The sequence below is a fragment of the Mauremys reevesii genome, linkage group 15, assembly GCF_016161935.1.
Source record: "Mauremys reevesii isolate NIE-2019 linkage group 15, ASM1616193v1, whole genome shotgun sequence".
In the NCBI taxonomy this organism is placed as follows: domain Eukaryota; kingdom Metazoa; phylum Chordata; order Testudines; family Geoemydidae; genus Mauremys; species Mauremys reevesii.
The window spans coordinates 44,280,494-44,306,391 of NC_052637.1; the positions used below are offsets into that span (position 1 = coordinate 44,280,494).

Here is a 25,898-nt window from a genome sequence, read left to right on the forward strand (position 1 = left end):
TTCCGCGGAGCTGCAGAGCCAGCGAGGCGGATCGCAGCTGGGCTCCAGCCCGGGCACCCAGAGCCTCTCCTGGAAGATGCACCCTGGAGCCGCGCCCCACGAGGTACCGCCCGGGTCTGGCGGCCTGGATCTGCTCCGGGGAGAGGGGGCTGGGCACGAGGGGACTGGCCCTGGGGAGCGGGAGGGGACGGGACGGGTTGGGGGCAGAGCAGGCGGGAGACCCTGCGCTGCGCTCTCCCCAGGGCGCACGGGGGGGTGTCGCTGCGCTCTCCCCAGGGGCGCACGGGGGGGTCGCTGCGCTCTCCCCAGGGGCGCACGGGGGGGGGGTCGCTGCGCTCTCCCCAGGGCGCACGGGAGGGGGGGTCGCTGGGTGTTTCCCAGGGGCGCACGGGGGGGTCGCTGCGCTCTCCCCAGGGGCGCACCGGGGAGGGGTGGCTGCGCTCTCCCCAGGGGCGCACGGGGGGGGGTCGCTGCGCTCTCCCTAGGGGCGCACCGGGGAGGGGTGGCTGCGCTCTCCCCAGGGCGCACGGGGGAGGGGTGTCGCTGCGTTCTCCCCAGGGCGCACGGGGGGGGGGTGTGTCGCTGCGCTCTCCCCAGGGCGCACGGGAGGGGGGGGGGTCGCTGGGTGTTTCCCAGGGGCGCACGGGGGGGTCGCTGCGCTCTCCCCATGGGCGCACGGCGGGGGGCTTTTCCCAGGGGTGTTTTGCTCCGTGCCTGTTTCCCGTACTAGTCCCGGTCTGGGCTCCTGGGCGCGTCGCGCTCCCTGTCCCTGGGTGATTTGTTCCCAGGGTTAGGGGCAGGTGAAGAGGATGGGGCAGCCCAGGGTTCCGCCGCTATGACCGGGGCATCTTTTGGCTGTGGCCGGGGAGATGCCGGGACTCTCTGCCCTGGCTCTAGCGCCCGTCACCGCGGTATCCAGGCCGCGCTGCCCCAGTTTTCCTTTAAAAACTTGTCGCCGTCCCGGCGGGGAGGGGGGTGAGGCCGAGCCAAACAAGAGACGTCACCCCGAATTGCTCAGGGGCGACCCAGACCAGTAGCAGTCCGGGGGGAGCACAGGCCGCTGGGGGTGGGGGCACAGGGAGAGGTTAGTTCAGGGGTCGGCAACCTTTCAGCAGTGCTGTGCCGAGTCTGCATTGATTCACTCTGCTTTAAAGTTTCCCGTGCCAGTCACACATTGTAACGTTTGTAGAAGGTCTCTTTCTCTAAGTCTATAATCCATAACTAAACTATTGTTGTATGCAAGGTAAATAAGGTTTAAAAAATGTTTAAGAAGCGTCATTTAAAATTAAATTAAAATGCAGAGCCCCCGGACCGGTGGCCAGGCCCTGGGCAGTGTGAGTGCCACTGAAAATCAGGCAGCTCGCGTGCCATAGGTTGTCCACCCCTGGGTTAGTTAGTGGCCAAGGAGCAGCGCAGGAGTGGCAGGAAAGCTCCCAGCTCTGGCTGTCTGGGTCAGAGAGGCAGGATTCCTTTCCCCCCCTTTTCCATGGGCCATGCATGTCCTAGGCTGGGTAACAGCACTAGCCCCTGAGACAGGTGCCATTCAGCTCAGGGATGTTAACTCTGAACCCTAATAACAGGGATTACAAGATAACTTTGTTAACTGTTTCACTGCTGATCATTGTGACAAACGCCCAGATGCCCTGGTCTAGCACATCAGTGGGTATGTAGTACCCCATCATGCCAGTCCTGGCTCATGGCTGCACCATCCCCTTGGCCCAGGACCTTGCTGTGCTCCAGCAGCTGTATCTTCCCAGCCCTTCCCATCCCTTCATGCTGAGTGGCTGCATTGCCATCACCTGCAGACAGCCCCCACCTGTGACCCCACATACTTGTACCTCCTCCCCACCCGACACCCCCTGCCTCACTCTGGAATCATTTCCAAGCAGCAAGTCACCCAACAGCAGCAAAGCTTGAGTCTAATTACTGCTAATGGCCGGCCGCTGGCCCGGCTCAGGAAACAGCTCAGCAGGGCCAGGGAGCCACTGGGAGAGGAGAGGCAGCGTCTGAAATGTTTGTGCTCAGAGCTCTGGCTCCCCTCCCCTAGGCTTCTCCAGGGCACCAAGAGCAGCGACTCCACCAGCCTCTCGCTCTCCCTGTAACTCTTGGGCTAAGTGGCTCAGAGCAGTGGCCAGAACGTCCCTCCGTGGCAAGATGCGGGGGGGGTCTGCAGTGCTGCAACACTTTGCTGGTGTTAATAATCAGGACAAAGGTGCCGGAGATCTAGCGCCTCCGGAAGAGGTGGGGCACGGCCTGGAGCAGAAAATGGCTCCTAGCAGAGCCCCACCTGTCTCTGCTGCCCCTCTCCCCCCCGCCCCCCACACATCCCAGCAAGATCTGGTGGGTCCCAGATCCATGGGGGCAGCCAGAATGGAGCAAAAGATGGTTCCTCTGGCCCATGGCCTGTCCCTGTTAGTGGGGAGGGAGGGAGGGAGGGAGGAAGTGGCCCTTGTGAAACCAGACTGTGCAGCATGCCAGAGAAATGCTGCAGGTCACATGCAGCGTTGACCCCTGTGGTGGCTGGGAGGGACTCCAGCACCTTCCTGATGTCTGTGAGTTGAGAGGGAAAGTGTTTAACAATGCACCTCATGGGGCAAACTGGAGGGGGGAGGTTTCCTCCTGATCCCAACTGGTTGGCAGCTTAAACTCTGGGCCATGTCGATCCAGAGCTGTTTATCCTGGCTGGTGTTACTGCAAATATTTAGTCATCCTACTGTCTAATCTGATTTGAAACTCACTGAGCTCTTTCGCTTACCGGTACCCTGCAGCAGTGAGTGCCTCGGGTTAATGATACATTGTGTAAAAAAACAAAACCCATCCTGGGGTCTGATGCTGTGTCTTTAAAGGTTAAGGAGCATGGTCCAGTGCCTCTGCTGGTGCGGGCGGCTTTGTGGCAGGCAGGAGCTGGTTGCGTCCTTGCCCTGTGTCACAGGCCATGCAGGAGACGGCTAAAACGGCAGGCACTGGCAAGCTCTCCCTGGCCTTTGGCTCGGTGCTGCTTGTTTCCATCTGCATTTCTCCCAGCTGGAGAAAGGGAACCATTCCCCTGCTTGGCGACCGCTCCCAGAGCCCGTTCTGTGCTCTTGGGCCCCACTGAATGGCACAACGGGTCGGGGGCAAATCAGGAGTTTTTCCTTGTTGAATGGAGCTGTTTTGATTTGTGTGGGGCTCCATAAAAGGTTGGTTGTGTGGCAGGATGGCTCTCTGTGAAGCGCCACCTTGCTTTAGTATTATGGGATGGTGCAAATAGCAGCATCTCCCTCCAGAACCCTCTTCTCTTCCTCTCCTTTCCATGTGAACTAGCCCATGTCTCCAGTACCCTCCCTCTCCCCATGTTGTGTGGCTTTTCTCTGCACTCCCTGTTATCTGCCCTGTTGGAGATGCACCCACCAGAGCTGATCATGGTATCGCTGGTATCACAAGCTCCCCCTGGGCCGAGAGAAAGGCCACGGCACTGTCCATCCATCTTCTCTTGGTCTCCATTTCGACCCAGCTGCATGTTGATCAGCCGGCTTCCTGCAGTGACGTCAGATCTTTTCCCTTTGGTTTTACAGCTGTGACCTGAGCAGTGTCCGAGCAGCCGAAACTGTCCCTCACCATGGGCTTGACCATGGCTTTCCCCTGCTGGGCTCCCTCTGCCATCTTATCGCCCAGGTACCTGGTTCCACCAGGGCGGAGTCCCTCCTTTTCTTGACTGGCCACAATGATTGTGTGTCATTGGCATGTCCCCGGGCAGTGGCTGGTGCGCACGCTTCTCTCTGCAATCCTGGCAGCCCGGGCCCCAGGCGCCTCTGGGAAGGGGCTTTTCCAATGACTTTGCTTTTGATGCGCGATGTGATGGGAACAGTTCGTGCAGGGTCCCACCCATGTGAGGGGAATGACTAGTCAGGGCATGCCCTGAGCTTGCCTAGAACGCTGGGGAAACGCTAGTGTAGATGGGCCAAGCCTGGGAGAACTTGGTGTCAATCCGACGCTCTCAAACAGGGCTGGAAATAGCCAGTGGTTACTCTACTTTTCACACCAGCGTGGGGGGAACCGGGCAGACTTTAGAACCTGGGTGAAAGCTCGTGGATTATTCCTACAGGTGAATCTGATCTGGTGGGGTCACCCTTGACCCTGGAGCGGAGGCCCAAGCCCTGTTCTTGTGGGCCGCCTAGCAGCACCCCTGCGAGTGCCCTTTGTGACTCTGTTCTGAACTAGGCTGTGTCAACAGAGTGTTTTTAAAGCTTTTGTTTAACCAGGTCCTTTGAGTCCATGACCTTGTTGGCCAGGCAGCTGCATGTGCAGCTGTGAAGCCCATGCAGAGAGTTCACCTTTGCTCTCTCTGGTCCTGACACGTCACGTCCTGAGTGAGGGGCTTCTTCAGAGCAGAGCCCAAGCTCTGGGGGAGGAGGGGGATACAGGCAGGGCTTTGGCTTACAGATCATTGCCCTCACGTAGTTTCCTTTCTGCCCTGCTGTTCGGTAGCCAGTGCTGGGGGTTGGGTGTCTTCTTGCACCCAGCCTGGACCCTGTCCTGCCCTGTGCATGTGCTCTGCTGCTCTGACCCAGGTTCAGCGCAGCCCCCGCAATTCCTTCTGCTTCATCTGTGTGTATGCAGGAAAATGTGAGCGCCTGCAGTCTCCCCATGGCCGCGTTGGTGCTGCCCTCCCCACAATCTCCGCCCCGAAACTGGCACTGCCCTGCTGAATTCAGTATTCTGGGTTCCGTTGCCTCGAGAGAGAAAAATAGACTGAGCAGGGAAGAGACAAAATGTGGATTAAAAATACATAACAAGAAACCTGTAACCTGCAAACTTCAGCCAGCAGCAGGAGGGTGAGAACACGGAGCCCTCGAGTCCTGTCCCCCAGACAGGTTGCGCACTGAGCCTTGGGGGAGATCTGGCCCAGTCCAGCAGGGCTGTTGCTACATACCTGGTCCCACAAGCCACGTACCAGCCTCTCCCCTCCCGGCCATTCCTGTGCCCCATTCTGCCCCGATGCTCTGTGCACTCAGACTCTCAGCTCCCCTGTCATGGCTGCGAAGGCCTGCACGCTCTGGGCTCCATCTCACTGTAAGGCCCAGCGTTCGGAGAACCAGGCGGTAACTGATGGCTGTGTGCAATAGCCAGCATCCACCCAGCTGTGTCTGCTTCTGACATCCACATGGGTGATTCAGGAAGGAACCATCGTATCTGGGGAAGCGTCTCCCCTCGCGATTCCTGCGCAGCAAGGGCTCCCGTGGGCCTGTGAGCAGCATCTGGCTCTGGTGGTCTCATTCCCTCGCTCTCTGGGCGGCCATGGGCATTTCTGCTGCACTGTGACTGACCAGCCGAGTCCTCAGCACAGTGGGGTTCTCAGCTCGTTCTCCTGGTGATGCTCCAGGAAGTGTCTTCCAGCTCTGTGAGACCCAACGCGTTTGTTAGCTAAATGGACACGATGGGATCTGAGGGTCTGGTAGCCCATCTTCACAGCAGGGAGCTGTTCCTAGGCCGTCCCACCAGGTACTGAGCTCTGGGGGCCGGTGGGACATGCCGACCACAGCTGTGCCGCTTGCCTGCTCTGAGCGCTGCCGTATCGCCCCTAGTTCCCTGCGTCGCATGGGTTTTCATTTCCTGACTCAGACACTTGGTGAGCAAGACAGTCTGTCTCCAGTCCATCCCAGTGAATCGTTGCTGGGCCCTAGGGGTGCCAACCCTCCCGGATTGGCCTGGAGTTTCCAGGAAGTAAAGATTAATCTTTAATTAAAGATTATGTCATGTGATTAAATCTCCAGGAATACGTCCAACCAGAATTGGCAACCCTACAGAGCTTGGAGTGTGATGGGGAGCCCAGGGCTGTGGGTCAGGGCAGCTCAGAGCTGTGGGGGGGGCAGGGCTATGGGTCAGGGCAGCACAGAGCTGTGGGGGGAGCCCAGGGTTGTGGGTCGGGGCAGCACAGAGCTGGGTGTGGGGTAGGGTGACAAAACAGTAAGTGTGAAAAATCGGGACACGGGTGGGGGTAATAGGAGCCTATATAAGAAAAAGACCCAAAAATTGGGACAGTCCCTGTAAAATCGAGACATCTGGTCACCCTAGTGTGGGGGGAAGCCCAGGGCTGTGTGTTGGGGGAGCACAGAGCTGGGGTGGGGGGAGCCCAGGTATGTGGGTTGGTCAGGGCAGCGCAGAGCTGTGGGGGGGGAGCCCAGGGCTGTGGGTCAGGGCAGCGCAGAGCTGTGGGGGGGGAGCCCAGGGCTGTGGGTCCGGGCCGCTCAGAGTTGTGGGGGGGCAGGGCTGTGGGTCAGGGCAGCACAGAGCGGGGGGGGGAGCCCAGGGCTATGGGTCAGGGCAGCGCAGCGCTGTGGGGGGAGCCCAGGGGTATGGGTCAGGGCAGCACAGAGCAGGGTGGGGAGCCCAGGGCTATGGGTCAGGGCAGCGCAGAGCTGTGGGGGGAGCCCAGGGCTGGAATAGCTGAGGGCCCTGAGGCAGAAGTGAGGGCAGCAGCGGTGCTGTGGGGGGACAATACGTAACCAGCCCCTGTCAGGCCCCCCAGGCTGGCCTGCTGTCAGGAGTCCTAGGAGCGCTCTCAGAAGAGCCAGGCTGGCATCACATCAGCTCCTGCCCTCCGACGGCCCCTCCCCAGCTGTGCCAGATCGTATCTCCGAGGTCAGAGACAAACCAGCCATGGAGAGGGCGCCACTGGCCCCCGGCTGACCCCTTTGCGTCGGTGCTCAGTGCTGGGCTTGGGGAGACGCTGCCTGGCTGCTCGTTTACTCAGAGATGGGCCTGGGGGACGGGGTGTCCCCGGGGGGTCAGGATGACACTTGGGGCAATGGGGTGGTGCCTCTGCTCCAGGGCCGGATCCAGACCCCAGCGCTCCAAGCGCGCGCTTGGGGCGGCGTGTCGCGGGAGGGTGGCAGGCGGCTCCGGTGGACCTCCCGCAGACGTGCCTGCGGATGGTCCACTGGTCCACTGGAGCCGTGGGACCGGCGACCGCCAGAGCGCCCCCCGCGGCGTGCCGCCCTGCTTGGGGCAGCGCAATTCCTAGAGCCGCCCCTGCTCTGCTCTGAGTCTTCGGAGCAGCGAGGGGCCATGCTGGGGCTGAGCTTTCGTGCCCTAGTATGGCAGGGGTGTCACCACACTGGGCTGGCCTGAGGGAGTGGTACAGAACCGGAGGTTTCCCCGTGGAGATCCACGCAGTGCTGCACTGCCATGATCCCTTACCCGCTGCTCGTACGATTTGTGTGAGATCTGGGCTGAGTCAGCGCGGGAGGGGCCCTCGGCATTGACTGGGTAGGAAAATCCCAAGGGGCGGCCTGGGGAAGTGGACGGGCAAAGCCCCTCTCCCTCTGCAGCTTGGGCGCTGAGTGGAGCTGGTGCTGTTGCGATTGGCTGCCAGCTCTTAGCTTTGGGAAGTGGAATGAATGGCCCACCCCGTGTCTCCATTGCTCCCCCAGGCTGTCGGACTGGCCCAGAGCCCCCCAAAGGCACGGCAGGCTCCCCAGCCAGTGTCCTCAGCCAGGGCAGACACACCTCCCAGCCAGTGAGCGGGAGATGGGCGGCAGATCCAAGCACTCCAATTCCCTCCCAAATGCCACCAACCTGATGGTATTGGTGAGACAGTGGGCTAATCCCCACCCCCACCCCAATCCCTCCCAGGCCACTCATGGGGCGCTGCTCAGGTCCCCACGCCCCACGCCCGCTGCTGCCTGGATTGCTGACGTCTGTGCATCCAGGGCATTGTAACTGTTCGCCTGCCCTTTGCGGGTTGTTTGTCCTTTCCGATTGTGGGCCCCCCGGGGCCTCTGAGCGCTACCAGAGCGAGAGCAAGTCCAGCAAAGTGCTCCCTTTCCCCCCAGCTCTGCAGAGCTTTCCCCAAGCTGGCGCTTTCTCTTCCCTCACGGCCGGCTGGCGCTGTCCCTCACTGTATGGAGCCTGCTCTGGGTCCCGGGGCCTGTATCCCCCACAACAGGGGCTGGGCTCAGCGGTGTGGGCCTCTTGCTGCCCAGAGACACTGCCGGCTCTGGTGCCCCTTCAGTGCTTCATGTCGGAGTGGGGGAGCCGTAGCCAGAGGGGGGAATTGTAGGCTGGAGCATGGGGACAAGCAGAGGGGTCAGATTCCTTCATCCCTCCTCCCTGGGGCTTTTCCTTCTTTGAGCAGCCTCAGCCCCAGGAGCCTGATTCTGTCTGATGGGTCATTAGTGCTCAAGCCCCTCCGCAGCCCTGCTGCTGCAAGGCAGTTCGCACTGTCTGACTGGCTCGCCAGCGCTAGGAGCCTGACTTGCTGCCGGCCCAGTGTCACCCCTGCCTGCTGCACTTCCAGGAGTCATGGCGGCAGATTCTCTTACTCTGGTTCAAAGCTCTTCAACCCAACTCAGCAGTGGAGGCCAAGGCAGCAGGAGAGCTCTGGCCGCTGGGCAGCCGTCCCTGGCAGAGCACGCTGCCTGGGCAGCGCCGGAGGTGCCCCTGGGCCAAGGTTTCTCAGCAGAATGGACACCCAGCCGCTGCCCCGGCCCCTCCTTGGCCCTTGCAGAGGCAAGGGGGTGTGAGGGATTGCACCACACCAGAGCAGGGGCTCCACCCACAGTGCTGCATGGCACAGGGCAGACGCCATTCCCAGCCCAGACCCTTAGCTAGCAGGGAGCCTGTGGGAGGCCCCTGACCCATCCAGCAGTGGCAGTGGAGGCCCCGTACCCAGCTTTACATGAGTCTGTTCCCCAAGGACTGACAGAGGATCCCCCACAGCCTCGGAGAAGGAGGCTGGGGACACCTGGGCCTGCCCATCCTGTAGCTGCCCGGTGCTGGGTTTGCTGGGCTGGTGGCCCCAGTATCCCTCGTGTTGGAAGAGGGGGGTGAGGAGAGCTGGCTGGGGGGCTCCTCCTTGCTGGAGCCCCATGTGCTGCTGGGGGGGCAGAGTGACGTGCCCGCTGGGGGTGTGTGGAGGCAGAGGCAGCCAGGGTCTCGGCGGAGGCTGGTGCATCTGTGTACACAGCTTTCTACTTCTCCTCCCCGAGAGAGCGGCAGCCGCTCCATGTCCTGGCCATGCAGTCGGCGCATGGCCAGGCTCACTGGGGAGCATGGCTGCACGTCTGCAGCAGGGGGAGGCCGGAGGCTGCCAGTGCACAGGAGTGGGCAGCCCAGCCCCTCTCCATGCTGCAGTCCCAGCAACCCGGAGAGAGTGTGGTCCCCAGGCCACGGGAACTGGGGGCCATGCACGCCCCACCCCCACTGTGCTGCACCCAGGCTCTGAGCTTGAGCCCCCTCCCCAAAACCTCCCCACCACTGGCCAACCCGCCGGGGGTCTCCAGAGCATCATAGGCACCTCTCCCCCAGAGCCGGCGCTGCTGGGGCAGGGAGCTCCTCTGGGCCTCACTGCGAGTGAACCCGCCGGTGGGACCCAGCAGGGACTGACAGGCTGATGGAGTGGTTTGGGGCCGATGTGTCAGCTCCCTGGCAGAATCCCTGTGGAAATCTCCTTCTCATACACTCAAAGGTCAGAAAGGACCATTATGATCATCTAGTCTGACGTCCTGCACAACGCAGGCCACAGAATCTCACTCACCCACTCCTATAACAAACCCCTAACCTACGTCTGAGCTATTGAAGTCCTCAAATCGTGGTTTAAAGGCTTCAAGTTGCAGAGAATCATCCAGCAAGTGACCCGTGCCCCATGCTACAGAGGAAGGCGAAAAACCCCTCCTAGGGCTTCTGCCAATCTGCCCTGGAGGAAAATTCCTTCCCGACCCCAAATATGGCGATCAGCTAAACCTTGAGCATGTGTTCAGGACTCACCAGCCAGACACTCAGGAAAGAATTATGTGTAGTAACTCAGATCCCACCCCATCTAACATCCCATCACAAGCCATTGGGCATATTTACCGCTAGTAGTCAAAGAGGAATTAATTGCCAAAATTAGGCTATCCCATCATACCATCCCCTCCATAAATTTATCAAGCTCAGTCTTGAAGCCAGATACGTCTTTTGCCCCCACTACTCCCCTTGGAAGGCTGTTCCAGAACTTCACTCCTCTGATGGTTAGAAACCTTCATCTAATTTCAAGTCTAAGCTTCCTGATGGCCAGTTTATATCCATTTCTTCTTGTGTCCACATTGGTACTGAGCTTGAATAATTCCTCTCCCTCCCTGGTATTTATTCCTCTGATCTATTTATAGAGAGCAATCATATCTCCCCTCAGCCTTCTTTTGGTTAGGCTAAACAAGCCAAGCTCTTTGAGTCGCCTTTCATAAGACAGGTTTTCCATTCCTTGGATCATCCTAGTAGCCCTTCTCTGTACCTGTTCCACCTTCTCACAGACTCATGCAGCGCCAGAGCCCTCCTCAGCAAGGGGACAGACAATGAGACTTGCCAAAGCAGGGGGTGTGCTCTGAGCCCTGGCAGGGGTGGGTGGCAGGGCCAGGACTGGCTGAGCACGGGGCTGGCTCCAGGAGACAGAGGAGTTTTCACTCTGCCCTCTGGGGGCTGGTTGGGAGTGAGCTGGATCCCTGGGCCCAGCCCTGCTCATGGCCAATGGAGAAACTTGTTCTCTGCAGGCTTGTGCAGCCTTCTCCGGCCTGTGGCGCAGCTGTGCTCTCCCGTTGGGCTCACTGCTCCAGTGGAAAGGAGGCCACGTGCTAAACCCAGGGGAACATGGAGGCTCCCCCATGACCCTGTCGCAGTTCCGCTGGGACTCTGGGGAGTGAGGGCACCGCTCACCCCACCAGGCGTTAGAAGTTGTGTTCACACTGGGCTGCCCCATAGCTGCCTGGATGGGACTGAGAAGCTGAGGTGCCGTTCCAGCCAGCCCAGGGTTAGGGCACAGGCCGCAGGCTGAGCCATGCTGCATACAGGGCTACTTTCAGGACGGTTTGCGCTCGGCACAGCTCAGCCGGGGCTGCGCGGCTATTTCCCCTGGCGCTGAGGGTGTGCGCGGACAGGGAATCGCAGGCCCAGCTCATAGTGTGGCCATCGCCAGAGAGAGATGGGCCCGACGGAGGGGTGTGGGAGTCTTGGGGTAAGGCGGGCTGGGAGCCTGCTCTGCCTTTCTGCAGCCAGGAGGCTGAAAACCCTTTGCGCGAGTCCAAGGAGCCAGAATGAGGAGGGTCCCTGGGGATGGGGATGGGGCTGGGCAGCAACTGGTGCCTTGCGGCGGTGCCACAATGCAAGAGAACGGGCCCAAACAAGGGGGCTGGGAGCCGGTGGAAGGGAAGGGAAGGGCAGCGCAGGCAGGGGGGCAGTGAAATCTGGCCAGCTTGGTTAGGAGTGGGCTCGGGGGCTGTGGCACAGCCTGCCAGTGTGTGAGGGGGGCTCATGTCTGGGCGAGGTGCCTGCACGGCTCCTGTGCCGCCCTTGTGGGTGAGGGCAGCTCCTCAGGCAGGTGCCTCAGGGCAGGACCAGCCTCACAGGCCAGGGACATGCCGGCTCGTGGGAGACACCGCACGATGGCAGCTGGGCGACAGAGAATGGGGAACAGGAGGGGAAGTGGGGCAGGCGACCTTCTCCCTGTGGAGCTGCAGCCCACACAAGGAGCTTGAGCCTCACGGGTGGAGGGCCCATGGGGCAACAGCCAGGATAAATGGGGAGAACGGCCTAGGGGTTGGCAGTGAGCTGGCCCATGTGTGGGGCAGCCTCCCCAGGGAAGGGCTGGGGGGTCCACTACTTTGGACTTAAACCGGGGCAAGGCAGAGGCCTGGGGAACTCCCTGCAGAGTCTGGACTGGCCAGGGCAGGGAGGGCAGCAGACTGGATGCCCAGGGGTGGCTCCATCTCTAGTCCCTTGCAGCAGGTGAGCCAGAGGCCTGTGCTGTGGGAAACATGGACGGTTCCCCTGTCCTGGAGCCCTCTAAATATGGAGAGAGCCTGTGTGTCCAGCCCAGCCCCAGGCAGCGTCTGGTGCTCCCAGCCCTGATTCATGTACTTCTCAGGCTCCCAAACAGCAGCTGCTTCCGCCCCAGCTCCCAGGGTCTGGGGAGAGGACAGGCGATTTTCCCAGGGATAAAAATAGGTGAGTGGCAGAGGGGAGAGTCCTGGGAGAGTCCCTGTGCCTGGGTGGCACAGAGCTCCCTCCCCACGCGGGCGGGGAACGTCTGAGGCTGGCGGGCAGAGGGCTCTGAGAACGGGGCTCTGCCCCTGGCTGGAGTAGCCAGGCCAGCCATCGTCACTGCAGGGAGGCGCCCCAGCTCGCAGACACTGGTAGGCAGCATGGCCTCAGGCGCCGGGGCGGGGGGGAGGACTGCAGGGTGCCGGTGTTTCTGTGATGGGCAGGAGGCAGAGCATGGCTAGTAACCCCCGTCTGCCCCAGGGCTGCTCCAAAGCGTGTGGCCAGTGCTCTGAAGCCAAAGGAGGCAGAACCCACTCCCAGCCTGGAAGGAGCAGCCCAGCGCCAGCTACTGGGCACACAGCAGCCTCTGACGGGCAGCGAGCCCCTTGTCTGCTCTGGCCCAGGGCAGCCACCAGGCCCCCGCGCTTGGGGTTGTGTGAGGAGCTCTCCAGGGCATGAGTGGGCGGGGAGTGCTGGCTGCAGAGAGCTCCTGCCCCGTTGCTGGGGACAGCCGGAATGCCCAGAGCCCTAGCGATGCCAGGCCGCGCCCTGCTGTGCTAAGGGCTGTTCGGGGCCTGGGCCGTGCTACGGGGGTGCAGCGAGAATGGGCCATTTGTCAGCAGAGCAGAAATCCCGCTCAGGAGCCCTTTAACCAGCTTAGGGAAGGATAGAGGGAATTAACACCTCATGAATTGGGCTTTGTGTCTGAGGCAGGGATATTGTGGGCTTGGCAGGGAGGCAGCCTGTGCCCTGCAGCCCGTGGGAGCATGGCAAAGCTCTAGGTGTAGGAGCTGGGCCTGGGATGGTGCAGGGAGGCGTCACTGTCTGCCTGGTTCACCCTGAGCCAGGGGATCGCAGCTGTTAATCATTAACGGCTGCGGGGAGGTAGCAGCTCCCTGTTCCGCTGGCATCTGTAAACAAGGGGGAGCAATGGTGCTGCGGGGGCTCCTTGCTCACGTCTTTGCCTAGAAGAGGACAGGGTGAGGGGGTGACTCCCCGCCAGAGAAAGTGGAGAGCTGCAGGCCGAGCTCCTGGAGCATGGACAGGCCCAGACTTGGCGCCTGGGCACCTGAATGAAGCTTCTAGCACAGAGGTCGCTGGCTGCGCAGCCGCCTCTGGGCCTCGTGCCTGCCCAGCATGACCCCGCTGCCCAGTGCCTGGGCCATGCTCATCCGCCCTGGGATGGAGCTGGTCAGGCTGCCGGCCGGGCTCTGCAGGGCTCAGCGCTAGACCCAGCGCTCTCCAGAGTTGGCACCGTTGAGCCAGAGGTAAATGCCAACTGGCTGCTGATAGAATTTGCGGCTGACATGCAGGTTGGTGGGCTGGTAAATAGCCATGAGGCCAGGGCAGTTATACAGAGCTCTCTGGATCACTGCCTAGGCTGGGCCTAGTCAGACAAAATACACCCAAAGGCAAGGGCAGAGATCTGGGAACGAGGCTTGACGCCCCTGCCTACGGACGGTGGGGCTGGACTCTGGAAAGCGTTCTGGGGTCGCTGTGAACTGCAATTGAGTCTGAGCTCCTGGGGTGCATAAAGAGGGGAGTAGGAGCAGGGAAGGGCTGCAGCCTCAGTAAACCCCATCCAGATCTGGGGTCTGCTTTTTAAAAGGACATTGAAAGCTTGGAGGGGGTGCAGAAAAGAGCCCCAGAAATGCCCTGTCAGGGTTGGTCTAGGTTTCCTTGGTCCTGCCTCAGCGCAGGGATCTGGACTTGATGGTCTCTCGAGGTCCCTTCCAGCCTGACATTTCTAGCCAAACACAAGTTATCGGGCTCAGTACAGGGGGAGCTGGGGGAGATGTAATGGCCTGTGAAATACGGGAGGTCAGACTAGATGATCCAATTGTCCCTTCTGGCCTGAAACTCTGGATCCAGCAGCAGTTGGGAGCTAGGCAGGCACAGATGGTGCTGTGGGGTCACCTAGCCTGGGAGCATGGCGCAGAGCGCAGCCTGCAGGCGAGGGAGGCCCAGATCCTGGGCGAGGAAGGTTTGTGATCTGGGACTCCAGGAGTAGCCATGGTGATTTTGAGCCCCTAGGGCAAAGCGGGGGGGAGCTGTGCCCTTGCTGAGAGGGGAGTCATGTCGCCCATCAACATGGACATGCCAGGAGGGGGAATGTATTGCAGAGCCTCACCAGGACATCCTGCTCCCCCAGCCATCGTGAACAGGACAAGTGTTGGAGCTGATCCCTGAGGGAGGGAAGCCACTCAGGCCAGCCCTACATGCCCCGAGAAGTGACCAGGTGCACAGTGGGCCTGGCCAGTGGGTGGCTGGCTTTCCCAGCATCCCTAGCAGTGGGACCAGCCAAGCCCAAGCCAGCCAGGGCTGTGGGGAGTGTGTGCTCTGGGGTGGGGCTGGGGATGAGGGTTTGGGGTGTAGGAGGGCACTCCCGGCTGGGACTGAGGGGTTCGGAGGGTGGGAGGGGGATCAGGGCTGGGGCAGATGGTTGGGACTCAGAGGGTGTGAGGGTTCTGGCTGGGGGTGCAGGCTCTGGGGTGGGCTTGGGGATGAGTGGTTTGGGCTTCAGGAGTAGGCTCTGGGCTGGGGCAGGGGGTTGGGGTGTGAGGGGTGAGGGCTGTGGCTGGAGCTGTGGGGCAGGAGGGGGATCAGGGCTGGGGTAGGGAGTTGGGGCACGGGAGGAGGTCAGGGGTGCAGGCTACGGGTGGCACTTACCTCAGGCAGCTCCCAGAAACAGCGGCATGCCCCCCCTCTGGCTCCTATGCGGAAGTGCAGCCAGGCTGTCCCGTCCACAGGCACCGCCCCCACAGCTCCCTTGGCCATGGTTCCCAGCCAATGGGAGCTGTGCAGCCGGTGCTTGCAGTGGGGGCAGCATGCAGAGCTCCCTGGCTGTCCCTATGCCTAGGAGCTGGAGAGGGGACATACTGATGCTTCCGGGAGCCACAAGGAGCCACGGCAGGCAGGGAGCCTGCCTTAGCCCCGGTGTGTTGCCAACTGGACTTTTAACGACCTGGTCAGTGCTGACCAGAGCTGCCTGGGACACTTGGCAACCCTACCAATGGCTACTAGCTCGCCCCATGGGCTCCCATTACAGGGCCTGGTGTCTGCACCACTACAGCGACTGGCTCAGGTCCCTCCCACAGGCCTGACCCTGCCAGGGCTGAGCACCTTTGCTCCCGCGACCAGGGTGGGATTTCAGAGAGCTCAGTGAGGGTCTCAGCAGCAGCTGTGCCTCCTGCATCGGGTCCTGCCAGCACGTGGCTGGGCCCAGCGTGCAGCCCCCGGGGTCCTAGACTCAGCCAGTGGCCACCCACCGAGACAGCACTGCACTTCGCCCTACCTGCCCCACAGCATGCAGGCTGGGCCCCCGGCAGCGCAGCCCCGTCCCCATCTGCAGAGCGCCCCAAGCACTCTCTGCCTTTGTCTCATGCAGGGTTTCCTGTGAGCCGGGCCAGGAGCAGGGGGCGCAGCCAGGCCTAGGCCGTTCTGTAGGCAGCAGGTTGCTTCAGGCCATTCCCGATGCAGTTTTGCAGCCCTACAGAGGGATGTCCCAGCCGCGCCTGCTCAGCCTCCTGCTGGCGCTGGTCTTCTACTGCCAGGTAAGGGCTAGGCCAGCCCGGCTTCTCCCGTGGGGCTGAGCCCCACCCGCTGCCGGGCCTGCCGTGCCCGGGGATGGCTCTGTCATGCCCAGCTCCTTGCTGGGCGGAGGTGGAGCGGCAAGGGAATCCCTGGTCTCTGGGGCCCTGCCCACTCTTCTCTGGCCCTGTGGGGGTGCTGCTGGCTGGTCGCTGACGGGCCCTCCGTGTACCCTGTCCAGGGACATTCAGCCCAGATCACGGATTTCCTCTTTGAGAGCTGGAAGGCCTACAGCGAGGAGTGTCACCAGAACATGAGCCTGCAGCCCCCACCCACAGGTGAGAGCCGCGTGCCTGGCCCCAGGTGAGCGTGCGCCCCGCATGCCGCCCCCCCCCCCCGGCGCAAGGGGCAGCCGATACAGCCGGGTGAGCCTGGGAGTGCAGAGACGGGACAGGGTGTGCTGGGGTCGGGAACAGCCGCCTGGGCAGGGGAGAGGATGGCAGAGGAGAATGGGACCCTGAGCTTCCTGCCCCTTCAAAGGGGCTGCAGTGGTGGTATCGGGCCCTGGCGCGGCACAGCCCTCAGGAGCTCACATGGCCTGGAGACAAGCAGCATGCTGGGGCATGGGGAGCAATGCCAGGGCACACAGTGGGGGTGGGGGGGCAATTCCAGGGGAACACGGGGGAGTGAGGGGGCAATTCAAGCAGCACATGGGAGGATGAGGGGGCAGTTCCAGCAGCACACAGGGGTCAAGGGGGCAGTTCCGTGGGCACACGGAGGAGCAAGGGGGCAGTTCCAGGGGTCAAGGGGCAGTTCCAAGGGTACACGGGAGGTGAGGGGCAGTTCCAGGGGCACAGGGGAGCGAGGGGGCAGTTTCAGGGGGGCAGTTCTAGGGGCACAGGGGAGCGAGGGGCAGTTCCAGGGGCACACGGGGAGCGAGGGGCAGTTCCAGGGGAACACGGGGAGTGAGGGGGCAATTCAAGCAGCACATGGGAGGGTGAGGGGCAGTTCCAGCAGCACACGGGGGTCAAAGGGGCAGTTCCAAGGGTACGCGGGAGGGGAGGGGGCAGTTCCAGGGGCACAGGGGGAGCGAGGGGGCAGTTTCCGGGGCACACAGGTGTCAAGGGGGCAGTTCCGGGGGCACACGGGGGAGCGAGGGGGCAGTTCCAGGGGTACACGGGGGTCAAGGGGGCAGTTCCAAGGGTACACGGGAGGGTGAGGGGGGCAGTTCCAGGGGTACAATGGGGGTGAGAGGGCAGTTCTGGGGGCACATGGGGGAGCAAGGGGGCAGTTCTGGGGGCACACGGGGGTCAAGGATGCAATTCCCTGGGCGCACGGAGTGGCATTCAGGGTTAGTTTTGTAACTATAGAAAACTATTGATTCTACCTGCTCTCCCCCCAACTCCGCCAATGGCCTCTCAGCCAGGGGGGCACCCATTCTGGGTGGGGCTGGATGGCAGGGGGCTGGCAGAGGCGCTGTGACCCCTCATCCCTGCTTAGGGCCTCTCTTCTCCCTGCAGAGCTGGTCTGTAACCGAACCTTTGACAAGTTCTCCTGCTGGCCCGACACGCTGCCCAACACCACAGTCAACGTCTCCTGCCCCTGGTTCCTGCCCTGGCACAGGAAAGGTAACTGCCTGGGGCTGGCCCCTGGCCCGGCCGCACTGCCCTGTCCTGCTGGGTGCACACTGCACATGAGCAGCAGCTGCCATCTGCTCTCCCTGAGCTCCGGGGAGCTCCTGCGGCTTGCAGTGCCAGGAGCTGTGGGAGGGGGTGCTGAGGAGAGCCCTGTGCTGGCTGGGGAGGCAGGGGATGGAGTGTGGGGTGGGGAGCCGGGATACTCACTGCCTGACCCTCGGCTGCCCCAGCTGGCTAATGGGGCAGGGCAGGGTTCATTGGCTCTGGGCGCTGTCGGCCATTCAGGACCCTATCACTGGCAGCAAGGATGGACATGGCAGGGATGGGACCAAGAAGTGTGGGGCGTGGAGGACTAGCCAGCAGGGCCAGTGAGGAGTGCAGGGGCTCCAGCAGGTCTGAGGAGGGAGGGGCGTGCATGGGGGGCTGGCATGGGCAGACTGGGGGGACTGGCAGGGAGAGCACAGGGGCCCGGTGTGGGGAGCACGGAGGTGTCTAACCAGCCGGTTCGCCATGGCCCGTCTCCTCCCTGCAGTGAAGCACAGATACGTCTTCAAGAAGTGTGGGCCGGACGGGGAGTGGGTGAAGCGCCCCAATGGGAAGCCCTGGCGGGACAGCACAGAGTGTGAGATGGACGCAGAAGACCTCGAAGCCCAGGTCAGTGGGGGCCGGACTGGGGCCGGGCTGAGCCTTGCAGCCCCCATGGAGCGCCGTGAGCGAGTCTCAGCTTAGCCCCACAGCAGCTGGGAGTTTGGGATGGCCCAGCACCTTTGCCTCCCACAGCATACGGGCCGTTCCCGTACCTGGGCTCTGTCGCTCCAGCCCACGGACAGATGTCCCTGCCCAGCCCTGCTCAGCAGCTCTCTCCCTCTCTTTCTAGGATAAATTTGCCAAAACCTACGGCAGCTTTAAGATCATGTACACGGTGGGCTACTCAGTGTCCCTGGGCACCCTGCTCCTCGCCCTGGCCATCCTGCTGGGCTTCAGGTAGGGCTGGGGGGAGAACTGCGGTGGAGAGACAGGGAGGGAGGGGATGAGAGGCAGCCAGAAGAGGGAGCCGGGGGTTGGGGGGACTTGGGAGATGAGGCCACGGCTGGGGTAGCTGGGGCTGTAGGACCCAGGGTGGGCAGTGGTGGGCACAGGCTGGGCACGGTCCTTGCTGGACACTGACTGGGGCTCCTGCTTTCGGCAGCAAACTGCACTGCATGCGGAATTACATCCACATGAACCTCTTCGCCTCCTTCGTCCTGAAGGGGGTCTCGGTGCTGGTGATCGACGCCCTGCTCAAGACCCGCTACAACGAGAAGATTGACGACTACAACGTGGGCATCTGGCTCAGCGATGAGGTGAGCCCCCTGGCCCTTTGCCATGCTGAGAGCTCTGTGGGGCCAGCGCCTTACTGAGCCCCCGCACTGACTCCCACCCCTCCCCCAGGCCGCTGCCGGCTGTCGAGCAGCCACCGTCTTCATGCAGTATGGCATCGTGGCCAACTACTGCTGGCTGCTGGTGGAGGGAATCTACCTCCACAACCTGCTGGTGCTCGCTGTCTTCTCCGAGCGGAGCTACTTCACCCTCTACCTGTGCATCGGCTGGGGTGAGCGCCTGGGCACGGGGGTCAGGCACCAGCCGCGGCACACAGCGCCTGGGCAAGGGGGGTCGGGCACCAGCCGCGGCACACAGCGCCTGGGCACGGGGGGCTGGGCACCAACCACCGCACACCGCGCCTGGGCAAGGGGGACGGGCACCAGCCGCGGCACACAGCGCCTGGGCACGGGGGGCTGGGCACCAACCACCGCACACAGCGCCTGGGCCCGGGGGGACGGGCACCAGCCGCGGCACACAGTGCCTGGGCACGGGGACGGGCACCAGCCACGGCACACAGCGCCTGGGCACGGGGTCGGGCACCAGCCACGCACACAGCGCCTGGGCACGGGGTCGGGCACCAGCCGCGCACACAGCGCCTGGGCACGGGGGTCGGGCACCAGCCGCGGCACACAGCGCCTGGGCACGGGGGTCGGGCACCAGCCGCGGCACACAGCGCCTGGGCAAGGGGGGTCGGGCACCAGCCGCGGCACACAGCGCCTGGGCACGGGGGACGGGCACCAGCCGCGGCACACAGCGCCTGGGCACAGGGGACGGGCACCTTCCGCGGCACCCTGCGCGTGGGCACTGGGTTCGGGCACCAGCCTCGGCACACAGCGCCTGGGCACGGGGACGGGCACCAGCCGCGGCACACAGCGCCTGGGCACGGGGACGGGCACCAGCCGCGCACACAGCGCCTGGGCACGGGGTCGGGCACCAGCCGCGGCACACAGCGCCTGGGCAAGGGGTCGGGCACCAGCCGCGCACACAGCGCCTGGGCACGGGTCGGGCACCAGCCGCGGCACACAGCGCCTGGGCACGGGGGTCGGGCACCAGCGGCGGCACACAGCGCCTGGGCACGAGGGGGATGGGCACCAGCCACGGCACACAGGCTGGGCACGGGGGGTTAGGCACCAGCCGCGGCACACAGCGCCTGGGCACGGGGGTCGGGCACGAGCCGCGGCACACAGCGCCTGGGCACGGGGGGATGGGCACCAGCCACGGCACAGCACCTGGGCACGGGGGGGGGATGGACACCAGCCACGGCACAGCGCCTGGGCACGGGGGGATGGGCACCAGCCACGGCACAACACCTGGGCACGGGGGGATGGGCACCAGCCACGGCACAGCGCCTGGGCACGGGGGGATGGGCCCCCGCCACGGCACCGCGCCTGGGCACGGGGATGGACACCAGCCACGGCACAGCACCTGGGCACGGGGGGATGGCCACCAGCCACGGCACAGCACCTGGGCACGGGGGGATGGGCACCAGCCACGGCACAGCACCTGGGCACGGGGGGATGGGCACCAGCCACGGCACAGCACCTGGGCACGGGGGGGGGGATGGACACCAGCCACGGCACAGCGCCTGGGCACGGGGGGATGGACACCAGCCACGGCACAGCGCCTGGGCACGGGGGGATGGACACCAGCCACGGCACAGCACCTGGGCACGGGGGGATGGGCACCAGCCACGGCACAGCACCTGGGCACGGGGGGATGGACACCAGCCACGGCACAGCGCCTGGGCACGGGGGGATGGACACCAGCCACGGCACAGCGCCTGGGCACGGGGGGGGGATGGGCACCAGCCACGGCACAGCGCCTGGGCACGGGGGGATGGGCACCAGCCACGGCACAGCACCTGGGCACGGGGGGGGGAATGGGCACCAGCCACAGCACAGCGCCTGGGCACGGGGGGATGGGCACCAGCCACGGCACAGCGCCTGGGCAAGGGGGATGGGCACAGCCACGGCACAGCACCTGGGCACGGGGGGATGGGCACCAGCCACGGCACAGCACCTGGGCACGGGGGGATGGGCACCAGCCACGGCACAGCGCCTGGGCACGGGGGGATGGGCACCAGCCACGGCACAGCACCTGGGCACGGGGGGATGGGCACCAGCCACGGCACAGCGCCTGGGCACGGGGGGATGGGCACCAGCCACGGCACAGCGCCTGGGCACGGGGGGATGGGCACCAGCCACGGCACAGCGCCTGCCCAGAGGTGCACAGACCATGCTAGGGTGAGGTTGGCATGTTGGGCGCAGTGACTGCTTTCCACTCCAAGACATGCACCTGGTGCCCCTGTCTCAGCCTATGGCCCCTGGAGGAGCTGCCCCACTATGTGTCTCACCTGCTTCTGTCTCTTCTTTGTCCCCAGGGGCCCCTGTCCTGTTCCTCATCCCCTGGGTGGTTGTGAAATTTTTATATGAAAACATTCAGTAAGTAGAGCCACGCGTGTGCAAAGTGTGGGAGTGTGAGCTGTGAGTGAGGTGTGGGCAAGCAAAGTGTGTGGGTGTGCGAGGTGTGGGCACATGCAGTGCATATGTGAGGGCTGTGTGTGAGGTGTGGGTGTGATGTGCAAGGTGTGGGTGTGCACAGGCGGTGCGTGTGAGGTGTGGGTGTGCACCGGCTGCACGTGCAAGGTGTGGGTGTGCACAGGCTCTGCGTGTGAGGTGTGGGTGTGCGCAGGCTGTGCGTGCGAGGTGTGGGTGTGCGCAGGCTGCGCATGTGAGGTGTGGGTGTGTGCAGGCTTCATGTGTGAGGTGTTGGTGTGCGCAGGCTGTATGTGCGAGGTGTCGGTGTGTACAGGCTGCACGTGTGAGGTGTGGGTGTGCGCCGGCTGTGCGTGCGAGGTGTGGGGTGTGAGTGTGTAAAGACTGTGTGAGGTGTGGGTGTGTGCAGGCTGCGTGTGCGAGATGTAAGAGTGCGCAGGCTGCACATGTAAGGTGTGGGTGTGTGCAGGCTGCGTGTGAGTGTGCACACTGCATGTGTGAGGTGTGAGGGTGCACAGGCTGTGCATGCAAGGTGTGGGTGTGTGCAGGCTGCGCGTGCAAGGTGTGGGGTGTGGGTGTGTAAAGACTGTGCGTGTGAGGTGTGGGTGTGTGCAGGCTGCGCGTGCAAGGTGTGGGGTGTGGGTGTGTAAAGACTGTGTGTGTGAGGTGTGGGTGTGCGCAGGCTTCATGTGGCAGGTGTGGATGTGCACAGGCTGTGCGTGCGAGGTGTGGGGTGTGAGTGTGTAAAGACTGTGTGAGGTGTGGGTGTGTGCAGGCTGCGTGTGCGAGATGTGAGAGTGCGCACGCTGCATGTGTGAGGTGTGAGGGTGCACAGGCTGTGCATGCAAGGTGTGGGTGTGTGCAGGCTGCGCGTGCAAGGTGTGGGGTGTGGGTGTGCGCAGGCTTCATGTGGCAGGTGTGGATGTGCACAGGCTGTTTGTGAGGTAGGGGGGAGCAGTGGCAGGTGGCTGAGGTGCTGCTCAGACCAGGAGCTGTGTAAGGGTCACTCCGTGGGTCACACAACTATCCTGAGAGGCCAAGCGGATGGCAGCCCGGGCTGTGGCAGGGCTCCCGCCAGTCTCTGGCTAGAGACTGCGCTGAGCCTGAATGTGGGGGCAGATCAGCCCCCAGCCTTTCCTGCAGGATTCAAACACCTCCCTCTGAATCAGCTGCTGCCAGCCGCTGCTGGATACGGGCACAGGGTGGATGGGCCTGGGTCTGACCCGTCTGTCTAGTGCTGTGCACGGGGTTCATTGGGGCACTTGCAGCTGTAGTTGTTTGCTTGGCCGGCAGAGGCTGTGTACAGTCTGTGCGCTCACGGGGGTGGCGTCTGTGCCTGTGTGGGCAAGGGGCACGCGTCCGGGCAGGACCAAGTTTGTGCCGGGGGGAGTCCTGGCCTGGTTCACACCTCCTTGGCCCTTGTGTTACCTGGAAATCCCTGCCAGGAACCTTGTACCACCTTGTGCTAGGCTGGGCTGATCTTCCTGACGGGGCACATGGCACATTGATACAAAGGTGCCACTTCCCCCATCACCCCCCTCACTCTCACCTCCCAGGTGCTGGAGCACCAACAACAACATGGGCTTCTGGTGGATCCCCCGCTTCCCTGTGTTCCTGGCCATCCTGGTAAGTCCCAGCCCACCCCTCCCCTCTCCTCACCCCGGGCCTTTCCCCTCTCCGCACCGCAGGCCCCCTCCCCTCTCCGCACCGCAGGCCCCCTCCCCTCTCCGCACCACCGGTCCCCTCCCCTCTCCGCACCACCGGTCCCCTCCCCTCTCCTCACCCCAGGCCTTTTCTCCGCACCACCGGTCCCTCCCCTCCTCACCCCGGGCCTTTCCCTCTCCGCACCACGGGCCCCCTCCCCTCTCCGCACCACCGGTCCCCTCCCCTCTCCTCACCCCGGGCCTTTCCCCTCTCTGCACCGCAGGCCCTCCTCTCTGCACCACCGGTCCTCCCCTCTCCGCACCGCAGACCCCCTCCCCTCTCTGCATCACCGGTCCCCTCCCCTCTCCGTACCGCAGGCCCCCTCCTCTCTCCGCACCACAGGCCCCCTCCTGTGAGATTCTCCCCTCCATCCAACCCAGGCACCCCATCCTCCTGCCCAGCACACACCCATTCCCTCTCTTGCACGCCCCAGCTGCTCACAGATCACAACTTCATATTCAGCTTCTGTTGCCTCCTGCTCATGGAGCTGTTGGGCTGCAGTCAGGGTGCATTTTCCCACTTTGGTCCACAGCAACCGTGTCCAGATGAGTCATGTCTTTTCAATGAGAGTGAGTCTCCCAGAATCACATGACTCCAGGAGCTGGGGCTTTCAGAAAAACACCAAATATTGTGAGAGTTGGTGACACTGGGTTCCCCTGCATGGCTGCCCTACCCTGCCCAGACAGAGCCCCAACCGCAGACAGGGTCCCTTTTGTCCTGCACTGGCTGCCTGGGGCTGACTAGACTCCCCAGGGTGCATCTGGGACAGGGCTGGGCACGGTCACCTCTTCCCAGTGATACTTCATGAGGCTAGGGTCACCAGCCCCACAAGGACTCCCTTGCTGGGGTGGGGACTCTCCAGTCCCTGGCCCCCATCCCCATCTGCCGCTCACCCTATTTCTCCCTTTCAGATCAACTTCTTCATTTTCATCCGCATCATCCAGATCCTGGTCTCCAAGCTCCGTGCCCACCAGATGCGCTACACAGATTACAAATTCCGGTGCGTACCGGGGGCTGGCCAGCTCCCCTGGGCCTCACCCTGCCCTCGGCCCAGCTCTCCCGCTCACACCTTGGGGAGGCTACTGCCCCACAGGCCTCTGTGCGTGTGCCCACTGCCCTGTTGTGCCAGAGGGGGCTCTGTGTGCCCATGGAACCCGGCGCTGTGCCTGTGGTGCCCGTCTAACCATGGGGCCCCATATATGTAGCATCTGAAGGGGGAGGCGAAATGGGTGGGGAATGGCTGGCTCTGATTGGTCAGGCTCCCTGGCAGGCTGGCGAAGTCCACGCTGACGCTGATCCCGCTGCTGGGCATCCACGAGGTGGTGTTTGCCTTCGTCACGGATGAGCACGCCCAGGGTACCCTGCGCTACGTCAAGCTCTTCTTTGACCTCTTCCTGAGCTCCTTCCAGGTGAGCTGGGCCTGGCACCTGAACGGGGCGCCCTCAAGCACCCTCTGGCCCAGCCTCTGTGCTCTGTGGCCTCCCCTCCCATGACCCTGCGGGGGGGGGGGATCAAGTGGCCTGGGCCATGCCCTCTCATGCCCTCTCTTCTTGCTGCCTAGGGGATGCTGGTGGCCATTCTGTACTGCTTTGTCAACAAGGAGGTGAGTGCGAGCACCCATGACTGCGTCTGCCTGGGACCCCGTACCTGCATTCTGCAGCGCAGGCCCGGTGGGGAGGACTCTGCTGCCCTGTGCCATCTGGGCCCCAGCAGGGGCTCTGGGCTTGGCCTGGCCTGTCTTGCTCTGGGGGAGGCGGAAAGCTGGCTGTCGCAGGCCCTGGGCCAAGCTCACCCCGTCTGGGGCTGTTTGCAGGTGCAGTCGGAGCTGCTGAAGAAGTGGCAGCGCTGGAAGCTGGGCAAGGACCTGGAGGAGGAGTACAAGCACACGTACAGCCAGACCCCCAATGCCCGCAACGGGGGCAGCAGTACTTGTGAGAAGCACAGGCTGGTGGGCAGCTGCATCACTGGGCTGGGGCGGAGTCAGCCCACGGCGCACACCAGCACCCACTACCTCGAGAAGACGGGCTGCAGCACCAGCGAGAGGCACCCGTGCTACGAGTTCCCCGAAACAGCCGCCAGCAACTTCTGAGCCCAGCCCCCGGCACACAGCCACGGCGCCAGGCCCACGCCCGTCACGGGCAGGCTCTGCTGGGCAGGGAGAGGGAGCCAAGGGCTCAGGCAGCGGGCTTGCAAGAGGCAGTGCCTTTCAGCCCTTCCTGGGGCTGTCCGGGGATCGGGGTGTACACCAGGGTGTCGGGCTGACGACAGGCATGCTGAGAATGGAGCGTCTCCTGCTGCCCCTCTCCATCCTTTGGCGGCACGTGCCAGGTGGGCACGTGATGGTGTCTGTGCACAAGGCCTGCACCCCAGCACAAGTCCACATGGAGGGCACAGCACCCTGTGCCAGCCTGGCAGGGTGTAGGGAGCCTGGGAACAGTGCCCGCTGGAGCGTGGGGGCAGGGTGTCTGCCTGCTGGGCCGTGTGTACAGCTGCTTCCTGCGCTTGCTCCTGCTGCCCGAGGTTAATTTATCTCTGCAGTAGCTATGTAAATAGGCATGGGGTCCACGGGGCGGCGGGGCAGGCTCTGTCTGCGTCTGTCTGTGCGTGGCGCGGCACATCACTCCGGAGGACGTGGGCACCAATAAACCCTGGGGTGTGTCTCATGGCAGCGAGGGTCTGACGCTTCCTGACTGGGAGCTGAAGGGGCCGGGGGAAGGGGAAAGGCCGGCTGGCCCAGGGAGGTGAATGTCGGGGAGGAGGGGGCACTTGCTCAAAGGAGGGGAGCTTGCACAAACACAGGGGAGAGGGGGCGCATGCACAAAGGTGGGTCAGAGGGTCTCTGCTGGGCAAGTGGGTTTCCCTGAGCAGCAACTCCTGCCACAGCCAGCGAGCTGGGCCAGGCTGCAGAGCCTGCCCCATCCTAGGCCTGGCATGTCAGGCTGCCAAGCTGGGGTCAGCGCCGCTCCCTTCTGTGGCACCCAGGCCCAGCTGCAGGCTAGTCTCACTCCCACACATCCTCCTCCTCCCTGCACTTGCCTAGCAGCCCCATCCAGCCTGACCTGAGCCTCCCCTCCTGCCCCTGGCACAGGGCAGAGAAAGTAAATGCCACCCCTGCTCCGGGAGCCTTTTCCAGCCCCTGGGAGGGCTGCGTCTCCCCAAACTGGCACATGCTGGCTGG

The 25,898-nt window shown here is 63.4% G+C and overlaps 1 protein-coding gene across 2 annotated transcripts; it reads left to right on the forward strand.

Moving 5' to 3' along the window:
- On the forward strand, positions 1 to 25,381 carry GCGR (glucagon receptor). Of its 2 annotated transcripts, none has more exons than XM_039500247.1 (14): positions 1 to 103; positions 15,380 to 15,545; positions 15,764 to 15,860; positions 17,043 to 17,150; positions 17,692 to 17,813; positions 18,037 to 18,143; positions 18,349 to 18,502; positions 18,591 to 18,750; positions 20,902 to 20,962; positions 22,573 to 22,642; positions 23,632 to 23,720; positions 23,991 to 24,129; positions 24,282 to 24,323; positions 24,534 to 25,381. In XM_039500247.1, the coding sequence occupies exons 2-14, from the start codon at positions 15,492 to 15,494 to the stop codon at positions 24,807 to 24,809; spliced, it is 1,479 nt and encodes a 492-aa protein (XP_039356181.1). In that variant the 5' UTR covers positions 1 to 103; positions 15,380 to 15,491; the 3' UTR covers positions 24,810 to 25,381. The 2 variants fall into 2 exon arrangements, with proteins under 2 accessions (XP_039356181.1, XP_039356182.1); XM_039500248.1 differs by lacking the exon at positions 1 to 103 and adding an exon at positions 12,554 to 13,259.
- The last annotated feature ends 517 nt before the right edge of the window (positions 25,382 to 25,898 follow it).